This window comes from Triturus cristatus, chromosome 4_2 (genome assembly GCF_964204655.1).
Source record: "Triturus cristatus chromosome 4_2, aTriCri1.1, whole genome shotgun sequence".
NCBI lineage: Eukaryota > Metazoa > Chordata > Amphibia > Caudata > Salamandridae > Triturus > Triturus cristatus.
Window position 1 is genome coordinate 857,062,196 of NC_140586.1, and position 25,087 is coordinate 857,087,282.

A 25,087-nucleotide genomic window follows, 5' to 3' on the forward strand; every position below is an offset into this window, starting at 1 on the left:
CAAGGGCTCATTGAATGTTATTAAAAGTAGATTTTTTTTTCCTGAAATGTTTTGATGATCACTTAGTGTATTTTACTGTCCGTCAATCATTTGCTGTAACCGCAGATTCACAATATTTTGTTTTGGAGATAATGACAGAAAACCCAAAAATTCCACAACTCTACATAACGAAGGTACACGAGCAGTTAAAAAATTGGCCTACTGGTGTTAATAATTTGATTAAAAAAAAAACTCAGTGGTATTTAGTAGCATATCTATAGGCTGATATGGTTTCATTGTCTTCCTATATAATCTAATGGCTTCTTGTAACTGTAATGGTAGATGTTCCCCCTCGAGGGACTCCTCCGGTAACCTTAACCGGGTTAAATTGGCTTTATCCATTGTTTAACACTTTCTGGTTTCAAAAAGTATGTCCCCTCCTCATGGCACTGCTAGAGCCAGCAGCCACCGGTCTCAAACCTTCAGCAAGTGTTGGGTGCTCCACTGTGTAGAGGAAAAATTCACCAGAGCCTAAAAAGAGCCCTTATTGGGGAAGCCTTGGATGCCTCCCACAGCCATGTCCCGTGCGTGGGCCAGGAGCCTGTCGGGTCTTGAGTCGTGTCTCCTTCCATTTCTCTCTCCAGCACCCAACTGGATAGTGCTCGGTAGGTCTGAGGTGGGACCTCCACAAATACATTCCTCTACACAAAGACCATTTGAGACTGGCCAGTATAAGATTGAAGCTCCAGGGTGTTGGTGTAGTTGTTAACAACAAGGATCAAAGATTTCAAACCATTTGTGGAAGCTATACCAGAGAAGGTGGAGCTTCACAAATTCCAGCCTTTCAGCATGAGGTTCACAAAAGTGTGACACATTTTCTTGCACAAACACACTGGAGAACCTGGTGCACAGGCATTGTAGTTTTCTGTGGATCCAAGCTGATGAACTTACTAAGATCGACACTGGATGAAACTGACGTTCAGTCCCATCCATTTCTTTGCTGCCATGTTTGCAGAGGCACGGTTGAGCGGAAAGTGCCAAAAACGTCAGGAAAGAACACAAATACACCCTGATGTCTAAATGTACATCAACAATTGGTGCAAACAAAGGTGTCACAGTGCTGTGCCACCTGATATTGACAAACTCACAAAATGGACAACACCGCTCTGGCGAACCCAGACTCGTGACTGCATTTTGTGGAATTACAAAAATGACAAAAAGCCCTTTTGCATGAAAATCAAATCCATTTCGTGAACAAAATCGACCGGCCCTGGGTTGGTGTCCTAGCTCTGGTGTTTATGTTAAAAAAAATAACTACTTCTTAAAATTACGTTAATATTGTGAATTGTACAAATATATAAAAATGACAAAAGCGGGGTAGGGGAAAAAGGGTCATGATAGTCTTTTTTTCTAGATCTACCGTGACATGGAAACAAAAGAGCAGCGGAGGACGGTGCCCAAATCACACAATAAGAACAAGAAAGAGAAGTAGGGAAAAGAGGAAGAGAATGGGAAAAATGAGGAGAAGAGAGAGCCTGACTCCCCTCAGGGAAGAGGAAACGAGAATGGAGAGAGAGAGGGGACTGTGAGTGAGGGAGAGAGTATTCCACCAGAAAAGGAGGAGGATGGAGGTGAAGGGGAGGAACAGAAAGGAGGTGAAGGAGACCCAGAGGAAAGGGACTGGAAAAAAGGGGGCTTAAGAAAAAGGCGCATCTTCCTCCTTCAGAAATAAAGAGGACAATCCTGGCCAAAGCCAGCCTGAACGAAGTGATTGTTCGCCCAGAAGGACATTCACCAAGCTGGGTTTGTCAGCCTCAAGAATGCCGTTCTGTGGGAAAAAGTTATCAAAATGGGTTCTCAGAACCTGTTCAGTCAGGTTAGTTTTTCTCTACATTCACATAAAACAGGTGTGACATTTATTTTTCTGTTTCATGCCAACATGACCCAGGATGCTCCTAGTATTATTAAGTAGTAGTAAAAGGTTCTTGCTGGCCTGTTCTGATCGGGGATAAAGAAAAAATACCCGAGACAAAACGTTGGGTGCTCGGCGCTGGGTGTTCGTCAGACATAAAGTAGTTTATAGCGAGTAGAAGAGCGGCGTATATCCAGAGTGGCGGGACATTGCTTATAGAATAGTATCTAAGTCTTGTCATCGTCTCACAGTTGTCTCTTTGAAATTAAGCCTCTCCCATCCCTAATCTTTTTAGGTTTCACCTGCACAGCGATTGCGATGTGCTTGAGAAATCGATTGTTTTTAATATAAACGTAAAAAGGATTTACATCCAGCCTCTTCCTGTGCGTGCAACTTAGCTTTCCTCCATTTCTATTGACTGTAGCATATTTTCCTGCATTTACCAATGCTTTTTCCTGGTCTGCTTTCCTTATCAGTTTCCTACTCCTGAAATGCTAACATCCGCTTTGGTGGAACTATATTTTCATAGAGTTTTGCCTTTTACTCTTGCAGCATATTTACAAAACAATTTATCACCCGCAGAGATTAAGTGGTTTGCATAGAATTACAGGATGTTGCGCAGTGCCGATGATAGGCGAACCAGAATCCCCAGCTCTGGCCGCTGCGCCACATCATCTTTGTTATCCCTGTGTTATCTGTCAGGGAGCTCATTCCTTCTCCCAGGCGATGATTGATGAAAACAGCTGTTTATTCATTACGCACATCCATGCTCTGCTGTATTGCATGAATGTCCGTTGGCTTGGACTTCAGACTGACTTCGCCTTTTTCTTTCCTCAGACGTTCCAGGTGTCACCAATCGTGTCTTCAGCAATACGGACCCTCTGGTTGTGGCGGTGATTTCTGTCTTTATCGTCATGATTGGAATCCTTGGCCTGGTTGGCTTTCTCAGATACAGGCAGAGGAACAACCGGACAGAGTTCAGGCGGCTCCAAGATCTGCCAATGGTGAGCAAATTCATCTCCGCAAGGGTTACGCCTGAAGGGAGGATGCTAATATTGGCGACACGTGAGGATGGGCAGGGTAACGCCTGAAGGGAGGATGCTAATATTGGCGACACGTGAGGATGGGCAGGGTAACGCCTGAAGGGAGGATGCTGTTATTGGCGACACGCGAGGATGGGCAGGCTTACACCTGAAGGGAGGATGCTATTATTGGTGACACGTGAGATTGGGCAGGGTAACGCCTGAAGGGAGGATGCTAATATTGGCGACACGTGAGGATGGGCAGGGTAACGCCGGAAGGGAGGATGCTAATATTGGCGACACGTGAGGATGGGCAGGGTAACGCCTGAAGGGAGGATGCTATTATTGGTGACACGCGAGGATGGGCAGGGTAACGCCTGAAGGGAGGATGCTATTATTGGCGACACGCGAGGATGGGCAGGGTTACGCCTGAAGGGAGGATGCTGTTATTGGCGACATCCGAGAATGGGCAGGGTTTCACCTGAAGGGAGGATGCTATTATTGGTGACACGCGAGGATGGGCAGGGTAACGCCTGAAGGGAGGATGCTATTATTAGCGACACGCGAGGATGGGCAGGGTTACGCCTGAAGGGAGGATGCTGTTATTGGCGACACGCGAGAATGGGCAGGCTTACACCTGAAGGGAGGATGCTAATATTGGTGACACGTGAGATTGGGCAGGGTAACGCCTGAAGGGAGGATGCTATTATTGGCGACACGCGAGGATGGGCAGGGTAACGCCTGAAGGGAGGATGCTGTTATTGGCGACACGTGAGGATGGGCAGGGTAACGCCTGAAGGGAGGATGCTATTATTGGTGACACGCGAGGATGGGCAGGGTAACGCCTGAAGGGAGGATGCTATTATTGGCGACACGCGAGGATGGACAGGGTTACGCCTGAAGGGAGGATGCTGTTATTGGCGACATCCGAGAATGGGCAGGGTAACGCCTGAAGGGAGGATGCTATTATTGGCGACACGCAAGGATGGGCAGGGTAACGCCTGAAGGGAGGATGCTAATATTGGCGACACGTGAGGATGGGCAGGGTAACGCCTGAAGGGAGGATGCTAATATTGGCGACACGTGAGGATGGGCAGGGTAACGCCTGAAGGGAGGATGCTGTTATTGGCGACACGCGAGGATGGGCAGGGTTACGCCTGAAGGGAGGATGCTGTTATTGGTGACACGTGAGGATGGGCAGGGTAACGCCTGAAGGGAAGATGCTAATATTGGCGACACGTGAGGATGGGCAGGGTAACGCCTGAAGGGAAGATGCTAATATTGGCGACACGTGAGGATGGGCAGGGTAACGCCTGAAGGGAGGATGCTAATATTGGCGACACGTGAGGATGGGCAGGGTAACGCCTGAAGGGAGGATGCTATTATTGGCGACACGCGAGGATGGGCAGGGTTGGGCCTGAAGGGATGATGCTATTATTGGTGACACGCGAGGATGGGCAGGGTTGGGCCTGAAGGGATGATGCTATTATTGGTGACACGCGAGGATGGGCAGGGTTGCGCCTGAAGGGAGGATGCTATTATTGGTGACACGTGAGGATGGGCAGGGTAACGCCTGAAGGGAGGATGCTATTATTGGCGACACGCGAGGATGGGCAGGGTTACACCTGAAGGGAGGATGCTATTATTGGCGACACGCGAGAATGGGCAGGGTAACGCCTGAAGGGAGGATGCTATTATTGGCGACACGCGAGGATGGGCAGGGTAACGCCTGAAGGGAGGATGCTATTATTGGCGACACGCGAGGATGGGCAGGGTTACGCCTGAAGGGAGGATGCTATTGTTGGCGACACGCGAGAATGGGCAGGGTTACACCTGAAGGGAGGATGCTATTATTGGCGACACGCGAGAATGGGCAGGGTTGCGCCTGAAGGGAGGATGCTATTATTGGCGACACGCGAGGATGGGCAGGGTAACGCCTGAAGGGAGGATGCTATTATTGGCGACACGCGAGGATGGGCAGGGTAACGCCTGAAGGGAGGATGCTATTATTGGTGACACGCGAGGATGGGCAGGGTAACGCCTGAAGGGAGGATGCTATTATTGGCGACACGCGAGGATGGGCAGGGTTACGCCTGAAGGGAGGATGCTGTTATTGGCGACATCCGAGAATGGGCAGGGTTTCACCTGAAGGGAGGATGCTATTATTGGTGACACGCGAGGATGGGCAGGGTAACGCCTGAAGGGAGGATGCTATTATTGGTGACACGCGAGGATGGGCAGGGTTACGCCTGAAGGGAGGATGCTATTATTGGCGACACGCGAGGATGGGCAGGGTTACGCCTGAAGGGAGGATGCTGTTATTGGCGACATCCGAGAATGGGCAGGGTAACGCCTGAAGGGAGGATGCTATTATTGGCGACACGCGAGGATGGGCAGGGTAACGCCTGAAGGGAGGATGCTATTATTGGCGACACGCGAGGATGGGCAGGGTAATGCCTGAAGAGAGGATGCTATTATTGGCGACACGCGAGGATGGGCAGGGTTACGCCTGAAGGGAGGATGCTATTATTGGTGACACGCGAGGATGGGCAGGGTAACGCCTGAAGGGAGGATGCTATTATTGGCGACACGCGAGGATGGGCAGGGTTACGCCTGAAGGGAGGATGCTGTTATTGGCGACATCCGAGAATGGGCAGGGTAACGCCTGAAGGGAGGATGCTATTATTGGCGACACGCGAGGATGGGCAGGGTTGCGCCTGAAGGGAGGATGCTATTATTGGCGACACACGTCTGGGGTGTAAATGGGCAAATCACAAGTACTGATGAGCACTAATGGAGTGTGATGCAATCTTTTGTGAGACTTGAGGTATGGGTTTCTACAGGAAACGTGGTGCTAGGTTCAGAATATTTTTTGTGAAGTCCGATTCCCAGAGAGGAGGGAGGCTTTGCTCTGTGGCGCAAGCTGGAAGGAAGCGAGGAATAGCCTTTCTTGGAGCAGATGCAGTGTAGAGAAGGACTCCATTGCAACAACAGTTCTTATAGATTGTTAAAACCAGAGTAGTCCCCAAAGACCAGCCAATCGGTTCATGGAGGTGATGCCTAACGGAGAGTCTTGGGATGTCCAGGCGTGAATGTGAATGGTGGATGCTTGAGGCTGTTGCAGTAAAATATGGTGCCTTCAATAATTTCAAGTTCAGAGATCTAGGAGCAGCACATTTCACTTCCATGCATTACTATGCGTCGGGTAGATGTTACATGGGTGAAGTTTGAAAGTACCTATGCATGCACACATGTATTCTTTGCACTATGACGCAAGGGTGTCTGTGCTGGTGCTAGGCAGCTATTAGCGGCAGACCTTGGGACAACACAGGGGTGCACCGTATTCTTGTAAATACGGCGCATCCCTGCGTTTTGGAAACGGGGCAGTGCTGCTCAATTTGCCGCTGTGCCATTTCCCTTGTACATGTGCCCCTTATTCCTTAAATCTAACCGCAATCTTTAGCCTAGCTCTAAACCTGAACTTAACCCTAGGGGAAAGGATGTAGCCTTAGGGGAGAGGATGTAGCCTTACGGCTAGAGGGGTCGACGTTGAAGCTGGGGAACCGGATTAGAGTCTCAGCTACGATGCATAACATCATGTGTATCTGGGCAAATCACTTAATCTCCCCGTGCCTAAGAAAAATGAATGTGTCCTTGTGTAAAGAAACAGGTGCTCATGTAAAGCGCTCTGATACCCGATTCAGGTCTAGTTTTGCGCTATATAATACAGCCCCCCCAAAAAAAAACCTATCCTCAACCCTAATCTTCAACGATATCCAAATTAGAGTGAAATGAATTCATTTTGTCTGCATTTCTCTAATTTTATTTTTCAGATAAATGATTTTCAGTTAAACGGTTTCATTGAAATGCCTTTTCTCTGAATAGTACTGCAGTGAAAGGAAGCTCACCCACCAGCCCTCTGACACTAACCCCCATCAGAATGGACAAAGTAGACTCATTTCTTTTCATGGTCTTGTCTTGGGCATTTGAGAGATTCAGAGGTTTTATCAGCACGCAGAGAAGCACCCAGCTCCCAGAGGACTGCTGCTATGCTGCTGCATGTCTGCCTCACGCATGGCTCCTATGGACAGTTGGTTCTTGAGCTGTGGTGATCTAGCTGGCTGGAAGCCACTTTATCTACAATGCCACTGACGCAGAGAAGGCAGCCTGCAGATTAATTTGACCCTGGGCACGTCCTGGAGATTAAGCTTGGATGTTTCTTGGGAAGGGGCAATGTGACCCTTTCTACTGGTGCAGAGAAAAGAGCAAAAGGGCATTTGGCCGTTTGTAGGGTCTTCTTTGTGTAGCAGCACTTCTTTAGTACCAGTAAACTTACAAAAAATTGCACTTCACATGAATAAAGGGCCGTGCCCGTCGTATTAACCTTTGTGCGGGGTTCTCTGCCAAAAGTGCATAGAACCCTGCACAGAAGTTCCTACCTTTTTTGTGTAAATGTGGGAGTGTGAAGGGAGAATACCAGGAGAATGGGGAATATCTACTACACCGTAGGGGCAAGAACATCCCCATTTGATAGACATCTGGCTGCAGATTCCTTACCTTTGAATTCTTCCCTGGCACCAAACCGGATCTGGCAAATGTATCCAGCAGAACCTGTGCGCGTCGGTTGACGGTGTTGTGCAACTCTGTAGCGACGTCATCCACTGGATGTGGCATCGACAGAGTCGATATAAGCCCTTTCCCGAATGCTCTAACATCAGTTTCTTCCGTGACCAATTTCCGCCCCAAAATGCGGAGCCACCATAGAAACTGGCTACAGAAACCGTGTGCCAAAAAGATAGTTACATATTTAAATTAAACACTACAAGTGGTAACATACTGTATGATGAATCAACCATCACAAGTGGTAATTTATCATAAAATATTTTTAAAGAAACGGATGATGTTGGTAGGAAGAAAACAGTTTGCATAACTGGGAGGCTGGATGGGTCAGTCAGGAATCTGCGGCTAGACTTGGGGCCACATGCATCAACCTTTTTGCCGGTCACAAACAGGCTGATTCGCAGAATTGGCCTGTTTGCGAATGGAAAAAGGCCTTTTCTGATGCATGAACCCATTTCCGTTCGCAAATTAGGTAATCACAATTTTTTGCGATTACCTAAATTTCGAATGCATTTAGGTAATCACAATTTGCGATTACCTAAAGGCGATGCAACAAGCTTTTCCTAAATGCAAACTGTGCATTTAGGAAACGCTAATTACCATCAAATTCATATTGATGATAATTTGCGCATTCTTTGAAAAATGCACAAACGTGCATTTTTCAAAGTGACATGTGGCGCACACATGTGCCATTAGGGCATGCTCACACTTAGCTTTTTGGGGGGGTGTATCAGGGGGGCCTTAGGCCCCCTGGCTCCCATGGAATTGTATTCGCAATTTGTGATTACCAATTTGGTAATTTCAATGTGCGAATGCATTCCTATTGATTCCTATGGGCCTGTAGGCTCATAGGAATGAATGGAGTCACATTATATAATAGCGATTCGCAATTACCGAATCGCTATTAGCTAATGATTAGGAATCGCAAAATTTATTGCGATTCCTACATGCATAAGGATTTACAATTACTAAATAGCAATTCCTTAAAAATCACTATTTGGTAATCGCAAATCCTACTTTTGATGCATGTGTCAGTTAGTCTCTACCAGATAAGGTGTTACTGAAAGTAATTTACTTTTCCATTAAAAAGGAAGAACAAATTCAAAGTGTAAATCAATTGCAATTCACTAATTTTAGACCCACTTGTATGGCAGTAGTGCTACTGCTCGAAGAGGCTCCAATCTACTTTAGCCAAGCCTTGGAGTAAGTCACCCATCACACATGGCTACTCATAGGTATTGCAGAGAAATCACATGGAAATCAATGGTGCAAAAAGCCCAACACCTTACAAAAATGAAGTTAAAATAAATAGAAGAAATGGTCCTACAACCCACAGTATACAAGGTTAAATAAAAACAGCAATAAAATAAAAAATGAAATTAATGTAAAAAGTTGTCATAACAGTTTACATTACAAACACCTACTAAAAAGCATTATAATAATGTTAATAACAAATGCACATACATGAACTGCCAATACATAAATTGTTAGTGTGAGAAAGTGGCTCTGTATATACTGTTCCCAAATAGGTACACAGAGTCCGCAGTCCTCAGAGGTTTGGCAGAGGCTAACATTAGATATAACCTTACTCTCTAAAGTGGTAGCTTGGTCGAGCAGTAAGGCAGTATCAGAGGACAGTGTAAAGCATTTGTTGTACACACTCAGCAAATGGTCTCACACACTCAATAACTGAACTCTAGGCCAATGGTTTATATAAAAAATATATGTCTGATTTATTTTAGAACCAACAATAGGAATTAAAATATACTTTCTCAGAATGAGATGCTTTATATAAATACTTTTGCAATATGCAATTGGCTTTTGTAGAAAGTTACAAGTTGTTGCAATAGGCAACACAGTTTTAAACACAATAATGCATTGAGTTCAATGGAAGTTTCAAGTTATTTGCAATAGACTACTTTCAGGATTACTTTTGGGATTCCAGAACTGGATCTTAGATTCAGTCTTGGGACAGTACTTAGAAACATGTGATAAAAGTCGACTTGGTTACTACTAGGATTTTTAAGTAATATTTTGCTATTTTAAAAGTTGACACTTGGAAGAAATTTCATAGAAAACAGTCAATGATTCCCTAAGTAAGAAAATTCAAGTTGCAGGTATAGTATGTTCTCATTACTTTTCTAATCCAGTACTGAGTGCCTGTTCAGCACTGGAACATTTATCCAAAACAAGTAAGTAATTACGTTTTCATAAGTTATACGATTTTTAAAGAATATTTAAAGTTTGCAGAAATTGACACTTAGAAGAAATTTCACAGAAAAACAGTCAATGATTTCCTATGGGAGAAAATTGGGTTACTGGTAAGTACAGTTGTGAATATTTTTCCAGAGTCAGTGCTGGGCACCAAGATCCAGCACTGGGAGCTCACCTAATAGCAGGTGAGTATTTTCATTTTCGTTACTCGGCTGGTTTTTGGTGAATATTTTAAGTTTTGAAAACTCCACACTTTGAAAACTTTCAGAAGAAACCAGTCAATGTTACCCTATTTAGAAAATTGAGTAATCGGTATAAAGGTAAGTACTCGACTGGCTGAGTTAAGGTTCTGGGCATAGACTCAGGGGTCTCCCAGGGTCAGGTAGGTACAGTTGTTTCACCCTCAGCGGCGCAGGGGCAGCCGGGTGCAGAGAGAGTTAGGCCCAGTGTTATCCTATGAGAGGCAGGGGGGCCTTGGTTGGTGGCTGCTGACTAGCAGGCCACGCGGCTGTGGGAGCTGGTCTCCTGGTTACTTGCTCAGGGCAAATGGGGAAGTGGATAGGTGTAGAGGTTACACTGCCAGGGCCACTCAGGCGGTTGGGTGCAGGGTGCTTTTGAGCCTTCGGGCGCTCAATTGATTTCAATGGGAAAGCTCCGGTTTAGAAAAAGACTGCAAGCTCGGGGACAAAGTTTCTTCAGGTGCCACCACCACTTCGAGAGGTAAGTTGGGTAGTTGGATGATAGGTAGGTACGCAGGAGTTGGGCACAGGGGGCCGCAGGGCGCCGGGTGCAGGGGTGCCTTTTGTTGTCGGGAAATCTTACTTTCTGTTGATCGCGGTTGAGGGGGTATCTGGTTCTGAGGCTGCAGGCGTCGTCAGCAGCGTCGTGGGAAGTCCTTGTGTGCGGGACTCTTGGTCACAGTCGCCGTGGGGTCGTCCTCGTGGTCTTTGTTCACTCCGGCACAGGCCAGGCTTGGCAGAGTGTGTAGGGTTCGCGGTTCCAGGCTGATGCCAGGGATTAGAAGTAGATTTTGAGTAGAGCCTCTATTCCTGGGAGTCCCAGGTGCTTTGAGCCAAAAGGTAGCCAGGTCTTCCGGGGTTTGTGAGGTTGCTGGCCACAAGAGGTGCCGGTTTGTAACAGGAGCAGGTTCGAGGGTCGACAGGCCGGTAGGGCTGGAGCCAAAGCAGTTGGTATCTTCCTCTTCTTAGCAGCTGCAGGGCAGGTCTTCTTTCTTCTTGCTCTTCTTTGTATTTCGGAATCTGGGGAAGGAAGGTTTAGGGTGCCCCTAAATACTAGATTTATGGGGCGTTACAGGTAGGTGAAGGGCAGGGACCAATGGGTCCCTGTCATGGGGTGAGTACACCCCCTTGGCTACTGCCCCCCTCCTGTGGGAGGGGGGCAGTAGCCAAGTCCTGATTGGGTAGGGACTCCCATCTTCAAGATGGCGAGCACCCAGAGATGTGTTTCACCTCGCCTCCCCCACCTGAGGGGTGGGGTAGGCAGGCTGGCACATCCCCTGTCCTTATTTGGGGTTTCTGGCCAAGCTTCCCGCCAGAGTGGGGGTTGCAAGTGGCCTGGGGAAGCTCACAGAGGCGGCATGCCTTTGAAGCTTCCCCCTGCCCATCCTGGGGGAGGAGATCTAGCACCTCGCCCAGGATGTGCATTGTTGCAGACCCAGGAGAGCAGGGGCTCTCCTACCCAGGGGTCCAGCAACATGTCTGCTGTGTGGCAGCCTAGGCAGCCTCTCAAACCAGACGTGGATTGTAGGTTAGGTTTGAGGGGGCCTCTCTAAGATGCCCTCTGTGGTCCTTGGTACTTTAAATCCCATACTGGCATCAGTGTGGGTTTAATGTGCTGAGCAGTTTGATACCAAACTTCTCAGTCTTCAGTGTTGCCATTATGGTGCTGTGGAGTTCGTGTTTGACAAGCTCCCAGCACCATGTACTCTTAAATGGCAGCACTGCACTTACAAGGCCCAGGAATGGACCTGGGTACTGTAGGGGCACAGGGCTCATGCCTCTGTGCCCACACCACTGGCATTAGGCACCCAGCTAGAGGGGTGGCTGATGTATGCCAGGGCAGTGTAGGTGGTGGGCATGGCACACAGGGATGTGTGCCATGTCGACTATCTGTTTTGTCTTGTACCCAGACACTCAGCCTGCAAGGGCAGTGTGTGTTTTGTTAGGGTACAGGGCCTCTAAGTGTGGCACAATGAGTGCTGCAGCCCTTAGAGGCCTTCCCTGGTCACAAGGCCCTGGGTACCTAGGGTACCATTTACCAGGGGCTGACATGTGGCCAGGGTTTGCCAATTTGGGTTTGAGGTTTTTGTTTAGGGAAGGAACATAGGCCCTGGGCACCTGATTGGCAGGAGTCCAGGGCACACTCAGTCAAAGTACATTCAGCAATTCAGCAAAAAGTGGGGGCATACCATGCAAGAAAGATGGCACTTTCTCACAGTTAGTGATTTGTTTTTTAAAGGCATAGGACTTAACTAACACTGCCCTACACATACATCATAGTACAATACATGTTACAAACACACTCTCGTGCACACATTCACACATAACACAACTGTAAGTGCTCCAGGGTCTCCCTTGGTACAAGAGAAAGAAGGCTAAACCCAGGATGTAGACACTACTTATGTGCTCCCAGAAGTAATCTTACTGGTGTGTATTATTTTACATAGTTGATGCTGTTTGCTTGTCAGTATGTAGTTCTAAACAGCATAAGCAGACATCTCCCTCACAAATATGTTCACCTTTGAGGAAGTTGTGTAAAGAATGGATCAACCTGGACTTTGCAGGTATGTTCAGATTATCTATGTTGGATGGCCTTTGCTAATCATTTGAGCTACTTGATGAGAAAGGTGTGAGTAGTTTTGAGACTGCTTGAAGAGGTAAGTGGAGTACAATGTGGGAGAATAGCATTGGGTCAGATTTTGTGGGTGGGGCATTAATCTATTGGAGGGTTTTGAACTTTATTCAAATGCACATTGAAGTCACCTGAAAAGTAATTGGTTGAGGGTGTAGTAAAACTCTCGTTTAGAGAAGTACCCGGTGAAAGATTTTCTTGGCTAAGACACAGTGCAGTAACAACAAGTAGATTTAGAAGGAGGTGATGGATCAGAAATTAAGACCATGAGTCCATGTTCTTTTCAACAAAATGGCTAACCGCTTCTGCATTTACTATCCTAATAATTATCAGAAAGTAGAAGTGGATGAGGATTTGGAGAACAAAGCCTAGGTATAAGTTGGTTATTAAGTTGACAATGCTGCTGCAATTGTTCGAACCAGAGAGATGTTTATTGGATGGGTGAAGACCATACCACAGTGTGAATGTTTTTTGAGTTAGGTTGTTGAAAGACATGTACAAGTATCATTAAAGACAGACATTTAAAAGTAGAGATGAATCAGTTGCCCAGGACATAAAAGTTTTTGAATGCATTGAAATTAACCCAACACATTTCCTCAGTATTACAATGTGAATGTTCTCTGGAGAAAGGCTAACAAAAGCTATAGCTGCTCATATGTGATGGCTGAGGTGGGTTCCAGGGAAAGCCTCTGTTTACCTCTTGGCCTCCCTACATCATGAAAGGGTGTTCATAGGGTGCTCTTATGGCACAAATATACACCATGGGGCACCCTTGGGCCCTCAAAACCCCAGTGACTGTATTTTAATCTTCTTTTACTGCCGTCAACCTTATGGGGAACATACTGCTCCTTGGCCTATCGGCAGGGAAGAGGTTTGCTGGCACACAGTTTTTCCTGGATGCCGGCAAACTCTGTAATAAGGTGGCCCAGTCCTAACCTCCGGCCCATCCTATTAATATGAAAGTAACATCACTAAGAGGAGTAGCCCAGATGCTGTTGAATTTTTTCTTGGCCTTAGAATATTGAAACATCATTTGCCTCCTTGCTGGGGTCCCGACACACACAGGTCTGCATTTTAAAGAGGAGCCTGGGTGCAGTTTGGATTTTTTACTTTGTCTCAATGTAAGGAATTAAATTGTTATTTGGGGTGGGCGCCTGCACACTTCAAGAAATAAACACAACCTTTATCAGTGTGAACCCTTAAAGTCAATAAATTAATCTGAGCCCAACTTCCTGGTAGCTATGGCAGAGAGCAGACAGGCTTAACTTTCGTGTTGAGGCAGTACCAAAAAGGGTTAGATTTAATAAACAAAATTACACCAAAATGAGAACTCCCAATAAGGGGAACCAGAGATACATGTTTTTAAATGGAAAATAATGCCAAAAAGCAGAACCCATCAGTGATAGTTCATGGTCACGGTAGACCGATGGAGCGCAGGTCAGATACACCAGCCAGGTACGTCGTGATCAAAGATTTTACCGTCTGACTTATTTTTTTAAGTCCCTACTAACCATAGAAGTACACTTCTAAGACCCCAAGGACCTCTGAGAGGCACTTAGTGACACCAGAGGCCAACAGCGGGGTCCAGTTCCAGTTGTCACTGGTCAGCTGGGTACTTCCAAGAAAATACCTTTTGCAGCTTGTCTTCCTGTAACCACACAGGACGTCTGCCAGCTGACTCTTGGAGTCCACTTCTTTTCCTGGGTACAAGAAGGAGCACGTACAGTCCTTCAGGGCTCCTCTCAGGTCTCAGACATAAGGTCCAGTCCTCTTCTGTTCTTTTGCAGTTCCAGAAAATTTACTGAAGTGGGTGCCTAGAGATGCTACCTTTATAATTGGCATAAGCTAGTGGAAGTGACTCCTGGATGCTCCCATACCAATGGGTTAAAATGTCCTAGGCCCCGAACTACCTATTTTTGTAGTAGTTACTGTTTGCGCTTTACTGCAGACAGGCTCAAAATGAAATGTCAGGTCAAATTCAAGATGGCAAAAGTCTTCTGCCACGCTAAACTTGGGTGCTGAGGGCTTGGGGAGGGGTGAATGTACAATGTTAATCAGAGTGTTCTCTCGCCTCTGACTTTAATATCCAGTTACAATAGGCCCAGAGACAGAAGTCCAGTAGTACCAAAGCAGGGTTCTTCCGCAGCCTTTCAAGTGTGTCCCAAGTGTTACATGTAACTCAACCAACCTGTCAAGAAGGAGTTGGCACTGTAGTGTCAGAAAGGATGGCCCACAATCCCATCCTGCATATTCTTTGAATGGGCATAGGCAACCCTTCAGAACTCCAGTCAGCCTACTGCTTGCTCCTGGGAGGCATTTCACACCTTTTTTCCCCCTGTTCAAGGCTAGACAGAGAACTGTCAGAGGCTTATGTTAATTGGTCGTCTTACAGTAAAGGAAACTAAAGGGAAACTTTCTAAAATGTTACTTTTTCTTAATATGTATTAGAAAATATGACGTCGCCATTAAATTGAATTTGTAATAACTAATAAATATAGTGGTTTAATTCGTTTTCTGCCTGGTCCCATTCCCGAGATGCATTATTAGTATTTAATATTGCTTTTTAGTGTTTCTGTAAGGGCCAGCCAATCTTCCGACAGTGAAAATAGTTTTTGGATGCTAGTCACTTGCAAGAACATGTTAACTGTACATTTCTACATGTCCTACTTTTAAATACCATGCACCCTACTTTGTGGTCTACAAAGAGGTGATAATATTTAAAAGGGAGGTTTTATCTGTCAAATGGGTTTATTTTGACAAGTCACAGTGCATCACTCAAGCTACTCAGAGCAGGCCTTAAATCACGTTTTCTTTTGTTACACTAGTTCATGGCATAATGCGTGCTGCAGTCCACCAGTGGCATTTAACTTCCAGGGCCTGGGTGAACTTTTTAAACCATATACAAGGGACTTGCAGGCAAGTTAAATGAGCCAATTTATTCATGGTTAACATAAGAACACAGTGCATAGAGTGCTAAAGCCAGCACAAATATAGGGTCCAGCATAAAAAGCAAACATTCTGGGGTGACCACTCAGAAAAGGCAGATCTCCTACCCTCCATGCAACACCCATCTCCATACTGGGGAGCAGATACACATTTGGGCACCAGAAATGAGGTTGGATGCAGGTGGATTTTTCTTAGCCACAGCGAAAAAACATAATCCTTTTGTGGTTCAGACGAATACTCATGTCTGTGCTCCATCGAGAAGCCTGGACACTCTGTTGATTTGTAGGTCTCGCCTAGCGTTGCAGCGAATGCGCTGCTCGCTCGGAGAGACATATAGTGAGAGGGGGGATTTTTAGAAGCAGAATTGAAGACCTGCCCATAATTTTCATTGGGTCGGGTCAGCATTTATGCTAAACACTGGCTTCCCATTGAAAATGATGCTTTTAGGCCACTGCCCTTTCTCCCTTTCATCCGGCCCATCCAGACTGGCTCGTCTGCTTCACGGCTGTCGTGAAGCAATTTCCTAACTCAACATCAGCCGCGTGTTTATTTTTGCATCGCGCTTTCATTTAAAGTGAAAGCGTGATGCAAATATAAACAAGCGCCTGCCCTCCCGCAATGGCCAGCGCTTGTTTTCCTTTCCCTCTGCAACGCTTTTCTGCTTCTGTCACTTAAACAGATTCCGTCTCCACCCTCCAGTTCTAAACCGGGCAGTCTCCTCCCATCCCTGGCATTTTCACATTCTTCTCGAGTCTTGCTGTGCAGGCCCCCCTTTTTTTGTGAGGATGATTTGTTTTCCCACTCCCCCGCAATATCACTCCCAGCGGTGTTTGCTTTTCTGGGTACTGGCCATTAATATGCGTTTGCTTGCATACACCACAATAACGTGGGACATCCAGTGTAACACACCACGGAATGTTCCAAATAAACATGCACCGAACAAGTGATTGAAATCCCCTTGAGTTGCTGGTGGCGGTTTCAGACCACCCCTCGACTGTCAATGAGCCTTTCTTTTCTATTTTTGGGGTGAGCAGCTGTTGATCGTTCATTTCCACTGATTATGCCCGGGTGGAGGGAGAGGGACACCCCTGGCACGCATATAATGATATAATGCCCTGTTTTTCTGCGTGTCTCTCCATTTTTTTTGTACCACCGCCATTGCTTCACACCACCAAATGTGATAAACAAATGATTGCAATCACAGGGTGATGCTCTTGTACGTGGTCGCATGATGATGTGATTGTCTGTGAAACATGGAGTCTGTGCTTCGCCTTTTAGTGGTGCGGCAGGTGGGCTGGCGTTGCTTGAAAACATTGCCTGTCTGAGGGTTGGCTCTGATGAGCCTTTGTATCCTGCAATAACATTGCGGCGCCTTGTTTGCCCAAGTCCTCGAGCACTGCAGACACATCACCCTAATTTAGCAGAGCCATGAAGTCCTTTATCGTCCAGGGGGCAGTTTGGCGCGAGGTAGACAGTTGAAGGGCGCGAGGTGCTAGTTCCTCGAATAGCTGGCAGGTAATTGGATTTTCAGCAGTTACTTGTGTGACGAACAGTTAGTTCACCCTGTCACCTTAGCAAGTAAGCAACACAAACGTAACGCTGTGCGAAGATGAGGCGCCTTAGACCCCAAAAGTGACATGCTATCTCCTAAACAACTTGTTTACTGCTTCGCGTTGCAACCTAAATACATACTGTTTGTCACACGTCAAAACGACAAAACATGAACAAGTCTGTCTCATTCTGCAGGAAAGGTGACATTTTATTGTGATGCAATACGCCCCAGTATTGAAATATATATATTCACTTTCTGACCACTTTGTTTGAAATAATTGTAGTCAAGCATCGATTTTGATAATTAGAAGGCGTTTTTCAAAAATTGCATTGTTATACATCAATGTTTGTGTATATTTTCCCAAAATTACATGGACTGCGAGCAACAGGTTTTGGCCAGGAAGAACAAGTTACTTACCTTCGGTAACGATGTATCTGTAAGAAACATTAGTTAGTTAGATTCCTCACCTTAGAATATCCCCAGGCGTCAGACTGGATCCGGAAGATTTTTCGTCAGCAATACCCCTTGCGCGTCGCTAGGCGTCGTCTGCGGCTCCGCGTCCGTCGTCGGCGTAGTGCGCCGGAATGACGTCGGAGTACTTAGACGCCGCCCTCGCGCGCTGACGTCAGTTCTTGTACATAGCTTTCCGCGCCAGGAACGCAGAGCCATGCAAGAGACCGACACTGGTGCCAAAAAATTCTAGGGCCCTGAAAGGGATAGCCTTAACCCTAGATGTCAGTTCGCAGAACGGGGAGGATGGGTGGGTCGGTGAGGAATCTAACTAATGTTTCTTACAGATACATCGTTACCGAAGGTAAGTAACTTGTTCATCTGAAAGAAACACGTTAGTTAGATTCCTCACCTTAGAATAGATACCCAAGCAATACCGACCCCGGAGGTGGGTCTGCGAACCAAGATCACACCAGAAAGTCCTGGAGGAGAGAACTGCCAAAGAAGCCATCCCTCCGGACTTGGCTGTCTAGGCAATAGTGCCTGGCAAACGTGTGCAGCGAAGCCCACATCGCCGCCTGACAGATGTCCTGCAAAGGGACTCCCCGTCCCAAAGCAGTAGTAGCCGCTGTGGCCCGAGTAGAATGTGCTCGCAGCCCAACAGGAGGGTCCTTTTTCGCCAAGGAATAACAGATTTTTATACACAAAACGACTCACCGGGAGATGGTCCGTTTGTGCACAGCTTTTCCCTTCTTTGCACCCACGTAGCCAACGAAAAGCTGGTTGTCCACTCGGAACTGTTTTGTGCGGTCCAAATAAAAGGAGAGCGCACGTTTTGGGTCCAGACGGTGGAGCCGCTCTTCCTCTTTGGAAGGATGCGGAGGCGGAAAGAAGGTGGGCAAGGTGACAGATTGCCCAAGATGAAAGGGGGTCACCACTTTCGGTAGAAAGGAAGGACGAGGCCGAAGGACAACCTTGTCCGGATGAACAGATAGAAAAGGAGGCTTGGACGATAGAGCCTGGAGCTCACTCACCCGTCTAGCCGAGGTGATGGCTACCAGGAAAGCAGTCTTAAGAGTTAGAAGACGAAGAGGACAATTGTGAAGAGGCTCAAAGGGAGCGCACATCAGGAATGTTAAGACAAGATTCAAGTCCCACTGAGGCATTACGAAAGGGACAGGAGGGAACGTGTGAGTAATGCTTTTAAGAAAGCGTGACACTACAGGGGACTTGAAAAGAGAGGGCTGATCAGGAAGCCGTAAGGCAGAGAGGGCAGCAAGATAACCTTTCAAGGTGCCCAGGGCAGAGCCCTGCCGGGCCAAAGAAAGAAGAAAGAGGAGAACCTCAGAAAGAGGGGCGGAAAGGGGATCCACAGCCTTTGCTGTGCACCATGCCACAAATTTGTTCCACCGGTAGGCGTATACCGTCTTTGTGGAGGGACGCCTGGCTGCCAGAATGATATCACAGACTTCAGGAGGCAAGTCAAATGGCATCAACTGCCGCCGCCCAATCTCCACGCATGGAGGTGGAGGACCGTCCCCTGCTGCTGCGACAGAAGATCCTCCCGAAGGGGCAGACGTATCGGAGGATCGGTCAACATACTGAGTAGCTCGGGATACCAGTACCTTCGTGCCCAATCCGGAGCCACCAAGATGACTTGGGCCCGGTCGCGCCTGATCTTCTTCAGCACTCTGGGCAGAAGTGGTATAGGCGGAAAGGCGTACAACAGACCGCAACTCCACTCGCGACGAAAAGCGTCGCCGAGCGAGTGCCGCCTTGGAAATTCCAACCCGCAGAACTGCTGACATTGCGCGTTCTCGTCGGTGGCGAATAGATCTAACCAAGGCTCTCCCCACTGCTGAAAGAGACCTTGCCCCACCTCGGAGTTCAGACGCCATTCGTGATCCATCATGCACCGGCAGCTGAGTTCGTCTGCTCTGGCGTTCAGAGAGCCCGACAGATGTTTAACCACCAGGGTGATGCCCTGGTGTTCCAGCCATGTCCAGAGGTGCAGAGCCTTCTGACAAAGGGTCCACGACCCCACCCCGCCCTGTTTGTTGCAATACCACATGGCGGTGGTGTTGTCCATGAACACCTGCACGACACTTCCCCGGACAGAGGGAAGGAAGGCTTTCAGTGCAAGTCGGATCGCTCTCAGCTCTAACAAGTTGATGTGGAGGCGAGACTCCGCCGGAGACCAGAGGCCTCTGATCTCCGCCTCTCCCATATGGCCACCCCATCCCAGGAGGGACGCATCCGTCACTACGACATGCTCCGGTAGGGGTAGGGAGAGGCTCTTGCCCGTGACCCAATCGCGGTCCGTGAGCCACCACTGCAACTGCTGTGGAGTGCCCTCCGAGATCAAGACATGGTCGGACAGGTTGCCGTGATGCTGGGCCCACTGAAACTTCAGGTCCCACTGCAGAGCCCGCATGCGCCGCCTGGCGTGATGCACTAGTAGGATGCAGGAGGCCATCAGCCCCAGAAGCCGCAACAGTAGCCTGACCGAAACCCAGGATAGAGGCCGAAAGATGGGAATCAGGGCCTGTATATCCCGGACCTGCTGTTCTGGGGGATGAACCCGGAACTGCGCCGAATCGAGAACCGCTCCGATGAAAAGGAGCTTCTGAGAGGGGCTCAGGTGTGACTTCGGCACGTTGATGGAAAACCCCAGCAAATGCAGGAGATCTGCCGTAGTCTGGAGGTGGGAGATGACTGCCTGGGGCGAGCCCGCCTTCAACAACCAGTCGTCGAGATAGGGGAAGACTGGAACCCCTGATCTGCGCAGATGAGCTGCGACCACCGCCATCACTTTCGTGAACACCCGAGGGGCACTGGTAAGGCCGAAGGGGAGCACTGTGAACTGAAAGTGCTCCTGACCCACCGTGAACCGCAGGTAACGCCGGTGGGCCGGCAGGACGGGGATGTGGAAATATGCGTCCTGCAAGTCCAACGCTACCATCCAGTCTCCAGGGTCGAGGGCAGCTAGAACCTGAGCCAAAATTAACATTTTGAACCGTTCCTTCCGGAGGAAGGCATTGACGTTCCGGAGGTCCAAGATAGGGCGTAGGCCGTAGCCCGGGAGTCCTTGAAGCGAGCCAGCGCACTGTCCGCTTTCTCACCAAAAGGGCGAGCGCCATCAAAAGGCATGTCCATGAGGGTGCTCTGGACATCCCCTGAAAAGGACGTGGACCGCAGCCAGGCGTGACGTCGAAGCGCCACCGTGGTAGAAATCGCCCTACCCAGCGAGTCCGTAGTGTCGAGTCCACATCGGATTGCATGGCGCGCTGCATCTCTCCCATCGGCCAGAGCCGAGGAAAGCCACGCCCGGGCCTCCTCCGGGCACAGTGGCAGCACGTCCTCCACCGCATCCCACAGAGAGTGGGAATAACGGTCCAAGAGACAGGCGGTGTTCAAAGACCGCAGGCCCAAACTGAGCGAGGAGAACAGCTTCTTACCAAACTGTTCCAGTCTCTTGGAATCCCGGTCCGGAAGAGCGGACGGGAAGGAGGATTGGGAGGTAGAGGCCTGGATAACCAGACTCTCGGGGGTGGGGTGTTGGGACAGAAAACTGGGGTCGCCCGGAGCAGGGCAGTGGCGCCTGGCAACGTTCGTATCCACAGGAGGGACTGTGGAGGGCTTGGACCAGGTGCCCTGCAGAACGTCAGTGAGGGCCTCCTTGAATTGCAGCAGAGGCTCAGTGGAGCATGCGGCAGACTGAAGCACCTCAGTGAGGATGTTAGTCCTCACAGCCACGGCAGGCAGCTCAAGCCCAAGGGCTTCGGCCGCCTTGCGCAGCACCACAGAAAAAGCTGCACCCTCCTCCGAAGCCACAGTCGGAGGAGAGATGAATCCAGTGTCCGGTGAGGTATCCAAACCACTGGCCTCCCCCAGTTCATCTGCCCAGTCCTGTGCAAGTTGGCCCTGAAAGGCCATAGGGTCGTCAGATCCCTCCCATTCGCCCCCGTCATCCGATTCCTGGTAAACAGGAGGAATGATCGGAGCCGGTCGATAGACAATATGTGTCTCTAGCGGCGTCGGATGCGGCGTCGGGCCGCGCCGCATCGGCACCGGACAGGGGCTGAACCGGGGATCGACGTCGACCGGAGCCGGCGTCGGGGGTGGTATCGGTGTCGGCGCCAGCGGAGGAGGCGTAACGAGGTCGACCGGCGTCGACGGGGGCCCAGGCTCGGGCCCCTCGGTGACCTGCGGCTTTGGGGCCGGAGCCTCCAACGGCGCCAGGGCCGGAGCCGCCGGCACGCGAGGTCGCCTAGTCGAGTCCGCGGGCCTGAAGGCGCGCCAGCGGGCGTCGACGGCGGGGCCAGGCTCCTCATGGCCGAGAGGAAGGCACTGACCTCCGCCAGCGTCGCGTCAGTCCCAGGGACCGTCGGGTATGGGGACTTGCGAGCCGCGGGGCTGGAACCACCGGACCCTCGGCCGAGTCGCGCGACCGGCGAGGGAAGTCCGAAGAGCGGTGTCGCCTCTTGGACTTGTTGGAGTGCCTCGACTTACCCGAAGACTTCGAGCCAGACGAGTGACTATGTCGAGTGCGGCTCCGCGACCGATCCTTGGACCTCCTCCTGGACCGGGATCGAGAGCGGCGCGGAGCCGAGTGGCGAAGCTTGTGGGACCGCTCCCGCCTAGCTTTCGAGGTCAGGGCCATACAATCGCAGCACGACGCCGCGTCGTGGTCAAGGCCCAAGCAGTACAGGCACCGGCGGTGATGATCGGTCACCGACATCAGTCGGTGACAGTCGTCGCAGGCCTTGAAACCAGGCATCCTACCGGCACCAGAGTAGAGAAGTGACCAAAAAGAGTCGAAAAAGTTAGTCAAAAATTGACTAAAGGGGTAGCTCTCCCGGATCGGCGCTTACTGGCGCGGAAAAAAGAAGAACTGACGACAGCGCGCAAGGGCGGCGTCGAAATACTCCGTCATTCCGGCGCACGACGCCGACGACGGACGTGGAGCAGCAGACGACGCCTAGCGACGCGCAAGGGGTATTGCTGACGAAAAATCTTCCGGATTCAGTCTGACGCCTGGGGATATTCTAAGGTGAGGAATCTAACTAACGTGTTTCTTTCAGATTGCTCGCGCAGTATGAACCATCAAACCCCTCAGTCTAGGAACAGAAAGGGGCGCGCAGACTATTTATATAAGCGAAGACGCCGAACAGCGCTAAGAATCCAATACTGAGTGATGCATAGTCAGCGAATTTACGCTGTTTCGTAAAATAATTCCCATTGTAGTTGTAGAGTAGTCCATCTCCAGGGGTCCGTCCATAGGTGACAGGAGCCAGGGTGGGTACCTTCAAAGTACACCCGGGGCACTGGAGATAATCCGCTCTCAAGTGATATTTTCAAAAACATATATTTTATTATCAGTACAACAGAAAGACAGGCACGCTAGTGCAAAGCAGAAGGAGCTGGAGTTTTTTACTAGGGGTGTATGCGCCACTATTTGAGGGAAAATTAAAAAGGGAACCTGTAACAGGTTCTAATAACTGAAACCTCATGGACACAGCGCCTGCTGCTGCCATCCTACTGTGTGTTGGCACTGTAATGCGAACAACAGTCCTGCACGAGTTACTGGCACTTATTTTTTCACTCGGAAATGATGAGTTACTGAGTCGGCGCCGTCGGTGATTTGGTTCCAGTAGATCTTTGCAGCAAAAGAGAATATCACGCGTGCCACAAAATAAAAAAAATGTGTCCTCGAGGGAGTCCAAATCTGCAGATAAACACGGGGAAACGTGCGGGACATTGTTAGAATTTCTTTGGAAAGCGGGAGATATCACGTTAGACCAGCCCCAAAATAATGGAAAAAGGACATCAAACAGCACTTGTTATATCCACTTCTAACATCCATAAATGTGCAGAAGATCTTCTACCCCCACACACTTCTCTCCTCAGCTGCAGATTTAAAGGCCGCTGTTTCCCCTATGCACACACATCTCTCCTCGGCTCCAGGTTTCCAGATTTTGGTCTCCCCCACAAGCACTTGCCCTCAGTCCTTGGTTTCAGGGACCACGCCTCCCCCACACATATCTCTCCTCGGCTCCAGGTTTCCAGATTTTGGTCTCCCCCACACGCACTTCTCCTCAGTGCTTGGTTTCAGGGACCCAGCCTACCCCACGCATCCAGGGCCGGACTGCTCAGCCAGCCCCCCCAGGGTGAGGGGGGAGTGCAGCCGAGCAGTTTGCGAGGGCCAGTTTTTTCCGATTTTGTAACAGGGGGGCAGATATTGCCGACCCCGGTAACAAAAACTGCCCCCAGGGGCCCAAAACCAGTCCCCACCCTAGCGGCCTACCGGGGAAACGCCCGGTACCCTCTATGGCCAGTCCGGCCCTGCACGCATCCCACACACACACATCTTTCCTCGGCTCCAGGTTTCCAGATTTTGGTCTACCCACATACAATTCTCCTCAGCTCCAGATTTCAAGGCCCCCCGTCTCCCTCACACTTTCCCCACACACCTTTACTCAGCTCCAGATTTCCAGGTTTTGGTCTCTTCATACACCATTCCTCAGCTCCAAATTTCAAGGCCCCCCGTCTCCCTCACACACCTTTCCTCGGCTTCAGATTTCCAGGTTTTGGTCTCCCCACACACCTTTCCTGAGCTCCAGATTTCAAGGACCCGTCCCCCTCACGTACGCCCCCCACAGACATCTCCCCTAGTTCCAGATTTCCAGGTTTTAATCTCCCTCACACACATCTCCCCTCAGCTCCACATTTCAAGCCCCCCTCTCCCTCACCCTTCCCCCACACACATCTCCCCTCAGTGCCAGATTTCCAGGTTTTGATCTCCCCCACACATATCTCCCCTCTGCTCCACATTTCAAGGCCCCCTTCTCCCTCAAGGCCAAAGGTACCTTTTCGACTTGCAGGAGGTTCGCTGGTCTAGAATGGATTTAACATCCTGGTGATGCGACTGACTTTGGGATAATTAAAAAATGGAGGTTCATGGAGACAGCTTCCCCAGCTCACAAAACTCACACTAGTACAAATGCAATGCAATAGATTTCGCAGTTACAACAAAGTGAGATATTGCCATTTTGCATTACACCATTTGGTTAATGCTTCACGAAGGGGGGAAAAAATGACATTTACAATGCCAATAGCTCAAAATAATGTCATTGCGAGACATATTGCATTGTAAATGCTTGTTTTCTTAGCCTCTTTCCTGGGGCACAGAAACAGACATCTGGACATGGGGTCATCTGGCACCTACTAAAACATACCAACCTAAGACATTTGTGAACACTAGACACCTGGAGGAGTCTTTGGCGGTGTGGCTTGCAAGGATGCCACCAAGTTTCCTTATCCAGAACTCCGTGCATAGGTGAAAAAAAAAATTTAAAATAGATTTCCTCCAACTACTGTGAAGGAATGTTCCGGGAATGATTGGGGAAGAGCAAAACTCTCCATCTAGTAATCCAACAAATTAAGCAATAGTGTAGGTTGGCCTGTCTCTGACAGAATCAGGCAAATTTGTGACCATGTGAAGTTAAGGTGGTCTTTATA

General features: G+C 49.0%; 1 protein-coding gene across 1 annotated transcript in view; it reads left to right on the top strand.

Annotated features, from left to right (window-relative positions):
- The window catches only part of LOC146835260 (uncharacterized), a 233,167-nt gene that overhangs the window by 193,648 nt on the left and 14,432 nt on the right, over positions 1-25,087 (top strand). Inside the window, exon 4 of the mRNA XM_085602843.1 lies at positions 2,729-2,895. Coding sequence (XP_085458969.1) covers positions 2,729-2,895 — 167 coding nt within the window. The remainder of the gene's footprint in view (positions 1-2,728; positions 2,896-25,087) is intronic.